Raw genomic sequence first — 15115 nt, 5'->3', positions numbered from 1 at the left:
AGAAATTCAGACTGGTTTCAGAAGAGGACATGGAACCAGGGATATCACTGCTGATGTCAGATGGATCCTGGCTGAAAGCAGAGAATACCAGAAGGATGTTTACTTGTGTTTTATTGACTATGCAAAGGCATTCAACTGTGTGGATCATAACAAATTATGAATAACATTGTGAAGAATGGGAATTCTGGAACACTTAACTGTGCTCAAGAGGAATCTTTACATAGATCAAGAGGCAGTTGTTCGGACAGAACAGGGGGATACTGATTGATTTAAAGTCAGGAAAGGGGTATTTCAGGGTTTCACCATGCCTATTCAATCTGTGTGCTGAGCAAATAGTCCAAGAAGCTGGACTATATGAAGAACGGGGCATCAGGATTGGAGGAAGAATCATTAACAACCTGTGTTATGCAAATGACACAACCTTGCTTGCTGAAAGTGAAAAGGACTTGAAGCACTTACTGATGCAGATCAAAGACCACAGCCTTCAGTATGGCTTGCATCTCAACATAAAGAAAACAAAAATCCTCACAACTGGACCATTGAGCAACATCATGATAAACAGAGAAAAGACTGAAGTTGTCAAGGATTTCATTTTACTTGGATCCACAATCAATAGCCATGGAAACAGCAGTCAAGAAATCAAACGACGCATTGCATTGGGTAAATCTGCTGCAAAGGATCTCTTCAAAGTGTTGAAAAGCAGGGACGTCACCTTGAAGACTAAGGTGTGTCTGACCCAAGCCATGGGATTTTCAATCACATGCAAGTGAAAGCTGGACACCGAATAAGGAAGACCGAAGAAGAATTGACGCCTTTGAACTGTGGTGCTGGTGAAGAATGGTGAATATACCATGGACTGCCAAAAGAACGAACAAATCTGTCTTGGAAGAAGTACAACCAGAATGCTCCTTAGAAGCAGGGATGGTGAGACTGCGTCTTACATACTTTCGACATGTTGTCAGGAGGGATCAGTCCCTGGAAAAGGACATCATGCTTGGCAGAGTACAGGGTCAGCAGAAAAGAGGAAGACCCTCAGTGAGGTGGATTGACACAGTGGCGGCAACAACGAGCTCAAGCATAACAAGGATTGTAAGGATTGCACAGGACCAGGCAGTGTTTTGTTCTGTTGTGCATAGGGTCCTATGAGTCGGAACTGAGTCAACAGCACCTAACAACAACAACAACAATATTTTATCACTTTCAGTGTACAAATTTTCCCTTCCTTTGTGATATTTATCTTTAGTACTTTATTCTTTTAGGTGCTATTGTAAATGGAATCGTTTCCTCAATTTCTTTTTTAGAATGCTTGTTGCTGATGTATAGAAACCAGACTGATTTTTGTGTGTTGATCTCATACCCTACCATTTCGCTAAACTCATATGTTTGGGCTCGTAGCTTTTTTGTGGATTCTTTGGGTTTTCTATATATAAGATCATGTCATAAGCAAAAAGGAATCATTTTACTTTTTCCTTCCCAATTTGAATTCCTTTTATTTCTTTTTCTTGTCTAATTGTTCTGGCTAAAACTTGCAGTACAATATTAAGTAGCAGTCATGACAGCAAGCATCCTTGTCATATTTCTGATCTTTAGGGGAAAGCTTCCAGTCTTTTTGCATTGAGAATGGTGTTAACTTGTTGCCGTAGAGTCAATTCCAATTCATAACGACCCTATAGGACAGAGTAGAACTGCCCTATAGGGTTTCCAAGAGCACCTGGAGGATTCGAACTGCCAACCTTTTGGTTAGCAGCTGTAGCACTGAACCACTATGCCACTAGGGTTTCCAAGAATGGTGTTAGGTGTGGGTTTTTCATAAATGCCCTTTATCAGATTAAGGAATTTCCCTTCTACCCCTAGCTTGTTGAGTTCTTTTATCAAAAAGGTTGTTGGATTTTGTCATAAGCCTTCTCTTCCATGATTGAGGTGATCATGTGATTTTTTCTTTGTTCTATTAATGCGTTGTGTTACACTGATTGATTTTCTAATGTTGAACTACCCTTGCATTTCTGAGAAAAATCCCACTTGATCATGGCATATAATTCTTTTAATATGCTTTTGGATTCAGTTTGCTAAATTTTTTGAGGATTTTTGCATTTATATTTAGAAGGGATATTGGTCTGTTTTTTTTTTTCCTTTCTTCTGGTGTCTTTGTCTGGCTTCGATATCAAAGTAATCCTAGCCTTTATTGAGTGATTTAATAAGTGTTCAGTCCTCTTCTATTTTCTGAAAAATTTTAAGGAGAATTGGAGTCACTTCATCTATAAATGTTTGGTAGGATTTCCCAGTGAAGCCATCTGACTCAGGGCTTTTCTTTTACGGAAGGTTTCTGATTACTGATTCAAGCTGTTCACTTGTTATGGATGTTTTGATATGATCCAATCTGTTCACTTGTTATGGGTGTTTTGATATGTTCTATTTCTTCTTGAGTCAGTGTAGGAAGTTTATATTCTCCAGTCCTTGGAGAAGGACATCATGCTCGGTAAAGTAGAGAGTCAGTGAAAAAGAGGAAGACCCTGAAAAGATGAATTGACACAGTGACTGCAACAGTGGGCTCAAACATAGCAATGATTGTGAGGATGGTGAAGAGCCAGGCAGTGTGTCATTCTGTTGTGCATAGGGTCGCTATGGGTCGAAGCCGACTTGACAGCACCTAACAACAACAACATCTTTTGTCCCCAGTTAGTACGCCCACAACTACCTTGATTTCAACACTATAGGTTAGTTTGTTTTTCTCAAATTTTTACAAAAATGAAATCAAGCAGTATATACTCTTCAGTGACTGTCTCAGGGTTCTCTAGAGAAACTGAGCCCAATGTACATATGTATATGAGAGATTTTGAGGAATTGACTCACACGATTGTAGGGGCTGGCAATTCCAAAATCTACAGGTCAGGCAACAGTCTGAAAATTCTGGCTGTCTTGTGTCCCAAAATTGGCAGATCAGGTAGTGGGGGCAGGAGAGGAATTCTGGCAAGATGTCTGTTTATAGTCTGGAGGCCAAATCCTTCCTCGGGAAACCTCTGGTTCTGTTCTTAAGGCTTTGAACTGATTGGATTATGCCCACCCACTTTATGGAGGGTAGTCTGCATTACTTCACTTGACTACTAGCTGAAAGGTTGGCAGTTCAAAACCCACCCAGAGACACCTGGGAAAAAGGTCTGGCAATCTACTTCTGAAAAATCAGCCATTAAAAACCTTATGGAGCACAGTTCTACTCTGACACACATGGGGTCTCCATGAGTTGGAGTCGGCTGGATGGCCACTAACAACAACTGCTTTACTTAAGACCACCTGATTTAAATGCTAATCACACGTAAATACTTCATAGCAACAACTAGACTAGTGTTTGAGTAAACAAAATGGCACCATAGCCTAGCCAAAGTGACACTAAAATTAACTATGACAACGACAGCCTTCATTAATATAATTGGAAGAAATTACTCACGTCACCAAATATCAAAATAGTTTTTTTTCATTTTCATAACTATATAGAAGACCACTTCATACTTACTACAATTCTACTTTGCCAATGAATGATATTTTCAGTGTGGGGATATTATGAATGCTTGAGCTTGAATTTTTCAAAATGTCAATGTGACCATTTCCCTCCCCTGCACAAACCATCAATGGCTTCCTTAGATTTCTGAAAGAAGTTCAAAGTCCTTAGCTTAGCATACGAGGCCCTGCCAAGCCTTGCCTAATTCTCTACTCTCATCTTCTACCTCTTTCCCTCAGTTAATACTAAATCAAAACTGCTCTCCCTCCTCTCTTCTCCATTTAAACTATCATGTAATTTTAATGAGCACCACCAAGTCTCAGGTCTGAGGATTGGTGAAAACGAGCAGCAAGGTCCCAGAAATATTATAGTTACACATCACTGCAATAAGCTCAAAAGACACGATTTTCTGCAGAGTTTACAAGAGGGTGTTAGGTTGCAAGATGATCACAGGCATCTCAATTTCCCCCAATTTTGTCACTGAAGAAAAAGGCTTGGGTGGTGGCAATGGTTGCCTGCTGAGATGCAGTGTGTTATTTAATATGGCCCTTCCATAGGGTTGCTATGAGTCAGAACAAACTAGATGGTACCTAACAACAACAGCCAGGCGTGGTCTTGTAACTCCCACAAAATGATTGAGTGGGTCTATGCAAATAAGGTGCCTGTGGGGATTAAATAGTCTGCTAATGCAAATAGGGTGCAAGGAACTCTTGAGGGAGTGGCTAATGCAAATTACATACATGGAATTCTTGCAGAGGATTGGTTAGTTCATGGTCTTGCTGGGGGAAGCTAGCCTTGAAATTGACAAGGAGCTTGCTATATAACCAGCTTTCCTGACAGAGATTTTAGAGGGAGAGAAAGAGAAGAAGGAGCTGTAACACTGAAGACAGAGAGAGACGGCAGCGCAACAGCACAGGAGACCGGTGCAAGAGGGCTGTGGTGAGGCTTTCCAATTCACAGAGGTAAGAACTGTAACACTTGCCCAAGAAGGCCCTGAGCAGGGCCCGGTGGCAAAGGGTGAGAAGAAGCTGTCTTGATCGAAGAACTGTATCCTGCATTGTTCCTGCTACTTCCAAGTTGATCCTGATCCCGAGTTGTACCCTATTACGTCCCTAATAAGCCACTTAACAGTAAGTACAGTTTGTGTGTTCTGTGAGACATTGCATGGAATTACCAAACCCGAAGATGGAAGGGAGAGTACTGAGGGGAGAAGGGGTAGTTGACGTTAGAGATGATGGAGTACTACAGCAGTTTGGAGAAGTTGGACATTTGGGACAACTTTAACCCCCACCTCATAGGAACCAGCTTTATGCTTATTCTTATGGGACCTCCAGGTCATAAGAAGCACAAAACTGAGCATTCTGAGCTTCTTATACTCCAAGCCATGAAAGATCCTTCCACATTTACCTTGTGCGGCTACAAAACAGTCTTTATCTAACTTACCATCCATAACTAACATCCATGGTACACACAAGTACCCTCTTGCTACCATCCAACTAATTTTATAACTATCTCAAAACATCATACCTGTGCAGCTACTTTGCAACTATGAAATGACGGCCAGACCCTGTGACACTGCAATTATTTAGCCCCTACATCACAGGTATAGGAGATTCTGGATATAGCTAAGGTTTAACGTGCTGTTTCATATTTCTAACCTAACCCTGTGTCAGGGTATCTCCTCTGAAAGTCCTTTCCTGATACTCTTATGTTCCTTTCTCCCCCTCCATGCATATGACACTTCCAACTCTAACTATGACACCAATTATAATTTCCAGTTCATTGATCCCATTAGACTGTAAGTTTCTGTGGGAGACATCAGAACCAAAGACAGAGCCAGAAAATAAATGTTTGTTGAATGAAGAAGCAAATACATGAGATGATAAAAAAAAAATTTTTTTTAAGTTGACACTCACCTGTCTGCCAGATGGCCGAACATGAGACTTCCCATCAGCCCTCCAATCATGAAAATGAATTGAGACACTGATTTTAGAATCTGAGATCCACATACCAAGTCCCACTGAAAGAGAATGAAGCAGCACATAGGAGCTTCTGAGTAGTTTAAACCCATCCAGGGGCCCCTGATTCAAACCTCCTTACATGTTCTGCAAGGTTCTTTGCTATTTTGATACTGCTCACCAACCCCATGTCCATTGTCTCTACCCTGCATCCTAAACTCAACAAATAATGAACTTCTTTCAGCTCTTTGTAAACAACAGTAGGATTTCTCACTTCACAAACTTCCAAAAATCTATTCTGTCTGGATATCTTTTTCTATTTCCTCCTTCCACTGTCTAACTACGATAGTTCACTAACCAACACACATCCTTCGGGTCTTAGCTAAAATATAACATTGTCCCAGAAACCATTCCTTAAGCAAGAGGTCTGTTTAGGAGTATGCAATGCAGTAAATTACTTAATATGACCCTTCTAGCCCCCACACATCTGCCAGTTTGTCATATTGTGGGGGCTTGTGTGTTGCTGTGATGCTGGAAGCTATGCCACCAGTAGTCAGATACCAGCAGGGTCACCCATGGTGGACAGGTTTCAGCTGAGCTTCCAGACTAAGACAGACTAAGAAGAAGGACCAGGCAGTCTACTTCTGAAAAGAATTAGCCAAAAAAAGGATTAGGCAGTGAAAGCCTTACGAATAGCCGCAGAACATTGTCTGATAAGGTACAGGAAGATGAGCCCCTTAGGTTGGAAGGCACTCAAAATACGACTGAGGAAAAGCTGCCTGCTCAAAGTAGAGTCCACCTTCATGACATGGATGGAGTCAAGCTTTCAGGACCTTCATTTGCTGATGTGGCATGACTCAAAATGAGAAGAAACAGCTGCAAACATCCATTAATAATCTGAATCTGGGCTGTACAAAGTATGAACCTAGGAACATTGGAAACTGACAAAAATTAAATGGAATGAATAAACTTTGATATACTAGGCATTAGTGTGCTGAAATGGACTGGTGATAGTCATTCTGAATTGAAAAATCATATAGTCTACTACACTGGGAATGACAACTTGAACAGGAATGGCGTTGCATTCATCATCAAAAAGAGCATTTCAAGATCTATCCTGAAGTACAACACTGTCAGTGATAATATCCATACACCTACGAGGAAGATCAGTTAATGACGTGGTTACTCAAATTTATGCACTAACCACTCAGGCCAAAGATGAAGAAATTGAAGATTTTTATCAGCTTCTGCAGACTGCAATTGATTGAACATGCAATCAGGATGCATGGATAATTACTGGTTATTGGAATGCAAAAGCTGGAAACAAAGAAGAATCAGTAGTTGGAAAATATAGAAACAATGCTGGAGATTGCATGATTCAATTTTGCAAGACCAATGATTTCTTCATTGCAAATACCTTTTTCACCAACATAAACATTGACGATACACACAGACCTCACCAGATAGAATACACAAGAATCAAATCGACTACATCTATGAAAAGATATGATGGAAAAGCTCAATATCGTCAGTCAGAACAAGGCCAGGGGCCGACTGTGGATCAGACCATCAGTTACTCGTTTGCTAGTTCAAGTGGAAAATGAAAATTAGAACAAGTCCACGAGAGCCAAAGTATGACCTTTAGTATATCCCACCTGAATTTAGAGACCATCTCAAGATTAAATTTGATGCTAATAACTGAAGACAGACAAGTTGTGGAATGACATCAAGGATATCATAAATGAAGAAAGCAAAAGGTCATTAAAAAGACAGGAGAGAAAGAAAAGACCTAAATGGATGTCAGAAGAGACACTGAAACTTGCTCTTGAATGTCGAGTAGCTAAAGCAAAAGGAAAAAATGATGATGTAAAAGAGCTGAACAGATTTCAAAGGGCAGCTCAAGAAGACAAAGTAAAGTATCATGATGACATGTGCAAAGACCTGGAGATAGAAAATCAAAAGGGAAGAACACACTCAGCATTTCTCAAGCTGAAAGAACTGAAGAAAAAATTCAAGCCTCAAGTTGCAATACTGAAGGATTCTACGAGGAAAATATTAAGCATCAAAAAAAGATGGAAGGAATACACGGAGTCACTATACCAAAAAGAACTGACCAACATTCAACCATTTCAGGAAGTAACATATGATCAGGAACCAGTGATACTGAAGGAAGAAGTCCAAGCTGTATCAAAGGCATTGGCAAAAAGGGCTCCAAGAATTGATGGAACACCAATTGAGATGTTTCAGCAAATGAATGCAAGGCTGGAATTGCTCACTCATCTATGCCAAGAAATTTTCTTTTACCGAGCCAACCAACTAGAAGTTGTTGCTGTTGTTGTTAGGTGCCATTGAGTCGGTTCTGACTCATAGCGACCCTATGCACAACAGTATGAAACACTGCCCAGTGCTAAGCCATCCTTACAATCGTAGTTATGCTTGAGCTCATTGTTGCAGCCACTGTGTCAGTCCACCTTGTTGAGGGTCCTCCTGTTTTCTGCTGACCCTGTACTCTGTCAAGTATGATATCCTTCTCTAGGGACTGATACCTCCTGACAACATGTCCAAAGTACGTAAGATGCAATCTCGCCATCCTTGATTCTAAGAATCATTCTGGTTGTACTTCTTCCAAGACAGATTTGTTCATTCTTCTAGCAGTCCATGGTATGTTCGATATTCTTCGCCGACAACACAATTCAAAGGCATCAATTCCTCTTCCGTCTTCCTTATTCATTGTCCAGCTTTCACATGCATATGATGTGATTGAAAATACCACAGCTTGGCTCAGACACACCTTAGTCCTTAGGGTGACGTCCTTGCTCTTCAACATTTTAAAAAGGTCCTTTGCAGCAGATTTACCCAATACAATGCATCTTTTGATTTCTTGACTGCTGCTTCCATGGCTATTGATTGTGGATCCAAGTAAAATGAAATCCCTGACAACTTCAATCTTTTCTCTGTTAATCATGATGTTCCTCATTGGTCCAGTTGTGAGGATTTTTGTTTTCTTTATGTTGAGGTGCAACCCATATTGAAGGCTGTGGTCTTTGATCTTCATCAGTAAGTACTCCAAGTCCTCTTCACTTTCAGCAAGCAAGGTTGTGTCATCTGCATAACGCAGGTTGTTAATGAGTCTTCCTTCAATCCTGATGCCCCATTCTTCTTCATATAGTCCAGCTTCTCACATTATGTGTTCAGCTTGCAGGTTGAATAGGTATGATGAAAGGATACAACCCTGATGCACACCTTTCCTGGCTTTAAACCAATCAGTATCCCCTTGTTCTGTCTGAACAACTGCCTCTTGATCTATGTAAAGGTTCCTCATGAGCACAGTTAAGTGTTCTGGAATTCCCATTCTTTGCAATGTTATCCATAATTTGTTATGATCCACACAGTCCAATACTTTTGCATAGTCAATAAAACACAAGTAAACATCCTTCTGGTATTCTCTGCTTTCAGCCAGGATCCATCTGACATCAGCAATGATATCCCTGGCTCCATGTTCTCTTCGAAAGCGGGCCTGAGTTTCTGGCAGTCCCCTGTCAATATACTGCTGCAGCCATTTTTGAATGATCTTCAGCAAAATTTTGCTTGCGTGTGATATTAGTGATATTGTTCTATAATTTCTACATTCAGTTGGATCACCTTTCTTGGGAATAGGCATAAATATGGATCTCTTCCAGTCAGTTGGCCAGGAAACTGTCTTCCATATTTCTTGGCATAGAGGAGTGACCGTATCCAGCGCTGCATCTGTTTGTTGAAACATCTCAATTGATATTCCATCATTTCCTGGAGCCTTGTTTTTTGACAATGCCTTCAGAGCAGCTTGGACTTCTTCCTTCAGTACCACCGGTTCCTGATCATATGCCACCTCTTGAAATGGTTGGACACCAAATAGTTCTTTTTGGTATAATGACTCTGTGTATTCCTTCCATCTTCTTTTGATGCTTCCTGCATCGTTTAATATTTTCCCCCATAGAATCCTTCACTATTGCAACTGGAGGCTTGAATTTTTTCTTCAGTTCTTTCAGCTTAAGAAACACCGAGTGTGTTCTTCCCTTTTGGTTTTTCATCTCCAGCTCTTTGCACATGACATTATAATACTTTACTTTGTCTTCTCGTGCCACCCTTTGAAATATTCTGTACAGTTCTTTTACTTCATCAATTCTTCCTTTTGCTTTAGCTGTTCGACGTTCAAAAGCAAGTTTCAGAGTCTCCTCTGATATCCATCTTGGTCTTTTCTTTCTTTCCTGCCTTTTCAGTGACCTCTTGCTTTCTTCATGGACGATGTCCTTGATGTCATTCCACAACTTGTCTGGTCTTCGGTCACTACTGTTCAATGTGTCAAATCTATTCTTCAGATGGTCTCTAAATTCAGGTGGGATATACTCACGGTCATATTTTGGCTCTCGTGGACTTGCTCTGATTTTCTTCAGTTCCAGCTTGAACTTGCATATGAGCAATTGATGGTCTGTTCCCCTGGCCTTGTTCTGATTGATGATATTGAGCTTTTCCATCGTCTCTTTCCACAGATGTAGTCAATTTGATTTCTGTGTGTTCCATCTGGTGAGGTCCATGTGTATAGTTGCTGTTTATGGTGGTAAAAGAAGGTATTTGCAATGAAGCAGTGGTTGGTCTTGCAAAATCCTATTGTTCCATCTCCAGCATTGTTTCTATCACCAAGGCCATATTTTCCAACTACTGATCCTTCTTCTTTGTTTCCAACCTTCTCGTTCCAATCGCCAGTAATTAGCAATGCATCTTGATTGCATGTTCAATCAATTTCAAACTGCAGCAGCTGATAAAAATCTTCTATTTCTTCATCTTTGGCCCTAGTGGTTGGTGCATAAATTTGAACAATAGTCGTATTAACTGGTCTTCCTTGTAGGCATATGGATATTATCCTATCACTGACAGCATTGTACTTCATGATAGATCTTGAAGTGTTCTTTTTGACGATGAATGCAACACCAATTCTCTTCAAGCTGTCATTCCCAGCATAGTAGACTATATGATTGTCCAATTCAAAACGGCCAACACCAGTCCATTTCAGCTCACTAATGTCTAGGATATTGATGTTTATGTGTTTCATTTCATTTTTGATGATTTCCAATTTTCCTAGATTCATACTTTGTACATATCAGGTTCTGATTATTAATGGATGATTGCAGCTGTTTCTTCTCATTTTGAGTGATGACACATCAGCAAATGAAGCTCCTGAAAGCTTTACTCCATCCACATCATTAAGATAGACTCTACTGTGAGGAGGCAGCTCTTCCCCAGTCATCTTTTGAGTGCCTTCCAACCTGGGAGCTTATCTTACAGCACTATATCAGACAATGTTCCGCTGCTATTCATAAGGTTTTCACTGGCTAATGCTTTTCAGAAATAGACTGCCAGGTCCTTCTTCCTAGTCTGTCTTAGTCTGGAAGCTCAGCTGAAACCTGTCCTCCATGGGTGACCCTGCTGGTATCTGAATACCAGTGGCATCGCTTGAGCATCACAGCAATATGCAAGCCCCCACAGTACAACAAACTGACAGACATGTGGGGGATCAACTGGAAGAGATCCATAAATATGCCTATTTCCAAAAAAGGTGATCCAATCGAACGCAGAAATTACCAGACAGTATCATCAACATCACACGCAAGCAAAATTTTGCTGAAGATCATTCAAAAGCAGCTGCAGCAGTATAATGACAGGAAACTGCCAGAAACTCAGGCCAGATTCAGAAGAGGATGTGGAACAAGAAATATCACTGCTGATGTCAGATTGATCCTGGCTGAAAGCAGAGAATACCAGAAGGATGTTTACCTGTGTTTTATTGACTGTGCTAAGGCATTTGACTGTGTGGATCATAAGAAATTATGGATAACATTGCGGAGAATGGGAATTCCGGGATACTTAATTGTGCTCTTGAGCAATCTGTACATGGATCAAGAGGCAGTCATTCGAACAGAACAAGGGGATACTGCATGGTTTAAAGCCAGGAAAGGTGTGCATCAGGGTTGTATCCCTTCACCATACCTATTGAATCTGTATGCTGAGCAAATAATCCAAGAAGCTGAACTATAGGAAGAAGAATGGGGCAACAGGATTGAAGGAAGACTCATTAACAACCTGTGGTTATGCAGATGGCACAACCTTGCTTGCTGGAAGTGAAGAGGACTTGAAGCACTTACTGATGAAGATGAAAGAAAACACCTTTCAGCATGTATTACACCTGAGCATAAAGAAAACAAAAATCCTCACAACTGAACCAACAAGCAACATCCTGATAGATGGAGAAAAGATTGAGGTTGTCAAGGATTTCATTTTACTCAGATCCACAATCAACACCCATGGAAGCAGCAGTCAAGAAATCTAAAGACGTACTGCATTGGGCAAATCGACTGCAAAACATCTCTTTAAAGCATTGAAAAGCAAAGATGTCACCTTGAGGACTAAGGTGTGCCTGACCCAAGCCATGGTGTTTTCAATTGCCTTATACGCATAAGAAAACTAGACAGTGAATAAGGAAAACCAAAGAAGAAGAACTGACACCTTTGAACTGTGGTGCTGGCAAAGAATAGTGAATATATCACAGACTGCCAAAAGAACGAACAAATCTGTTTTAGAAGAAGTACAATCAGAATGCTCCTCAGAAGCAAGGATGGTGAGACTCTGTCTTACATACTTTGGCCATGTTGTCAGGAGGGATCAGTCCCTGGAGAATGACATCATGCTCTGTAAAGGGTCAGCAAAAAAGAGGAAGACCTTCAATGAGATGGATTGACACAGTGGCAGCAACAATGGGCTCAAGCATAGCAACAATTGTGAGGATGACGTAGAACGTTCTGCTGTGTATAGAGTCACTAAAAGTTGGAACTGACTCGACGGCACCTAACAACAACGATCTAGCCTCATCTTTGTAACTCCCATCAAATTACTGGGTGAGACTATGCAAATGAGCACTTGCAGCCCACCAAGGAGATTGGATAGCTTGCTAATAATGTAAATAAGGTGCATAGCACCCTTGCTGGGGTGCAGCCATGCAAATAAGGTATATGGCACCATAATGAGGTGATTGGGCAGTTTTGCCATCCTGCTAGGCTTAAAGTGAGCCACTTCCAGAGCAGAGAGAGGATCTCACCACCACCAAGAAAGATGAGCCAGGAGCAGAGCACATCCTTTGGACTTTGGATCACTGCACTGAGAAGCTCCTGGAACGAGGAGACCAAGAGAAAGAGAGCTGTAACACCACAGACGGTGAGAAATGGCAGCAGAGAAACTGGCAGCGGAGGCAAGACAGTGGCAGGAGACAACACAGTAGGCTTCCTAGACCACGGAGCAACAAAGCTTAGTGCCTTTGAGCAGGAGGCTTGCTGACAGAGTAGGGTGCCTCAGGGCACTTGGTGGAGCTAAGTTTGCTGACCCACAGAACAAGAGCTAAGTACCTTTGGGTGGAGTGGGGTGCCTCTGGGCTCTTATCGGCAGAGCTAAAAGAGCTTTATAACAATTGCCCTAGCAAGGCAGAGGCCAGCCTGAGGGACTGAAGGCCAGAGAGAGACCTGCCTGTGGGCACAGCTGAAAAGAGGGCTTTCTTCATCTAAGATGCATCAATTGGTCTCAACCCACCTGGACCAAAGGAGAATGAAGAACACCAAAGACACAAGGTAATCATGAGCTCAAGAGACAGAAAGGGCCACATAAACCAGAGACTACATCAGCCTGAGACCAAAAGAACTAAATGATGCCTGGCTACAACCAATGATTGCACTGACAGGGAACACAACAGAGAACCCCTGAGGGAGCAGGAGAGCAGAGGGATGCAGACCTCAAATTTGCACAAAAAGACAAGACTTAATGATCTGACTGAGACTGGAAGCACCCCAGTGGTCACGGTCCCCAGACCTTCTGTTAGCCCAAGACAGGAACCATTCCCAAAGCCAATTCTTCAGACAGGGATTGGACTGGACATAGGGATAGAAAATGATATTGGTGAGGAGTGGGCTTCTTGGATCAAGTATATACGTGAGACTATGTTGGCATCTACTGTGGGGGGGGGATGAGAGGGCAGGGGGGTCAGAAGCTGGCCAAATGGACATGAAAAGACAGAGTGGAGGGAGGGAGTCTGCTGTCTCATTAAGGGGAGAGCAATTGGGAGTATATAGCAAGGCGTATATAAATATTTGTATGAGAGACTGACTTGATTTGTAAACTTTCACTTAAACACAATTAAAAAAAAAAAAAACAAAGAGGTCTTTCCTGATCGAAGAACTGTATCCTGAGTGTTCCTGAACCTGAATTGTAGCCTGCTTCTTCCCTAATGGAAACATTCGCAGTGTAGTGGTTAAGTGCTACGGCTGCTAACCAAGAGGTCAGCAGTTCAAATCCACCAGGTGCTCCTTGGAAACTCTATGGGGCAGCTCTACCCTGTCCTATAGAGTCGTTATAGGGTCGCTATGAGTCAGAATTGACTAGTCGGCATTGAGTTTGGTTTTACTTCCCTAATAAGCCCCGTAACTGTGAATATGGTCTGTGAGTTCTGTGTGGCCATCGCGACGAATTATCAAACCCAGCAGAGAAGTAGAAGTGCTATGGCAGGGACTGTTGGGGTCAGAATTGGTAAAGGTGGTGGAGAGAGGAAACATGTCTGACCTTTACCTCATAGGAATCAGCCTTGGGCTGTTGATCTTGATTCTCCTTCCCTCTTGTGAAGTTAGAGGAGGTCGGATGCCCTCGCCACACCATTTTTACAGACTACGTACTACACATTAACATATCACTTACTAATTCACATGTCACAGTTCTCCATCATGGCTATAGGTGGGAATATCTAGAAATACTGAAATAAGAATGGTCCCCTGTGAATTTGGACATTTTTCATGTGATCGCCAAAGCACAAATTATCGTACATTCAGAAATGTTAATGGGGCCTCTTACCTCATTCACAATGGTAGAGGAGAAGATGCTTCGGTCATACACCCAGCCATCTACACAGGGCTCAGTGTCTGGCTCACTCATGTTGGGGAAGGTTCCATTAAGCTGAAGGAACTGCCACTGGGTGTGGAGGAAACGACGACACTTTTCTGGCCTCAGATTTGAGTCCAGTGGGATGGAAATTCTAAGAAGGACATCTGAATTCAGGATTTCAGTGCCATTAGCTGAAACAGTGTCATTGTCCAGAACACGAACCCAGCAGCGATGACCAGGGACGGCTGCAGTGAAGTTCTCCAGCAGACAGTGAATGTTTGCTATTCCAATGGATGTTAAAAGTAAAATCATCTGAAGGATTTGGAATCTCCCCTGTCCTCCTGCTTTGTCCAAGAGCTCCTGAAAGGCCATCAAGCTGAAGAGTTAATCCCCAAATGAAGGCACAAAAATTTTATGGGGATATTTTCAAACACTAAAAATGTTGTTTTTCACTAATTCAGTGTTGATTCTACCTCACTTTCTCTTCAATCAGCCCTATTAAACCAACTCTGCAAAGCAGGGTTAGTTTCCCCAGTTCCCTGCCGAATAAGGAAGCCAGAAATTTTCAAGAAAGTCGTAAGAGAACTCTTTACCAGAACTAGTTACATATGTTAAAAATAAACCTGCTTGAAGACCTGCTCTGTGAATGTCTCTGACCTCTGTAGCTCGCCAGTACTCAACTATGGATCATCACACACTCTCTAACTAAACT

General features: G+C 41.7%; 1 protein-coding gene across 1 annotated transcript in view; it reads right to left on the bottom strand.

The window, feature by feature from the left end:
- LOC126080671 (solute carrier family 22 member 10-like) overlaps positions 1-14775 on the bottom strand; it is a 38774-nt gene extending 23999 nt beyond the window's left edge. The window contains exons 1-2 of the mRNA XM_049891851.1: positions 14374-14775; positions 5410-5513 (exon numbers count right to left, since the gene is read on the bottom strand). Coding sequence (XP_049747808.1) covers positions 5410-5513; positions 14374-14775 — 506 coding nt within the window. The remainder of the gene's footprint in view (positions 1-5409; positions 5514-14373) is intronic.
- Between the last annotated feature and the right edge of the window lie 340 nt (positions 14776-15115).

This window comes from Elephas maximus, chromosome 7, assembly GCF_024166365.1.
Source record: "Elephas maximus indicus isolate mEleMax1 chromosome 7, mEleMax1 primary haplotype, whole genome shotgun sequence".
NCBI lineage: Eukaryota > Metazoa > Chordata > Mammalia > Proboscidea > Elephantidae > Elephas > Elephas maximus.
Note: the sequence above shows the minus strand (reverse complement) of the source record. Positions and strands in the feature narration are given on the sequence as shown.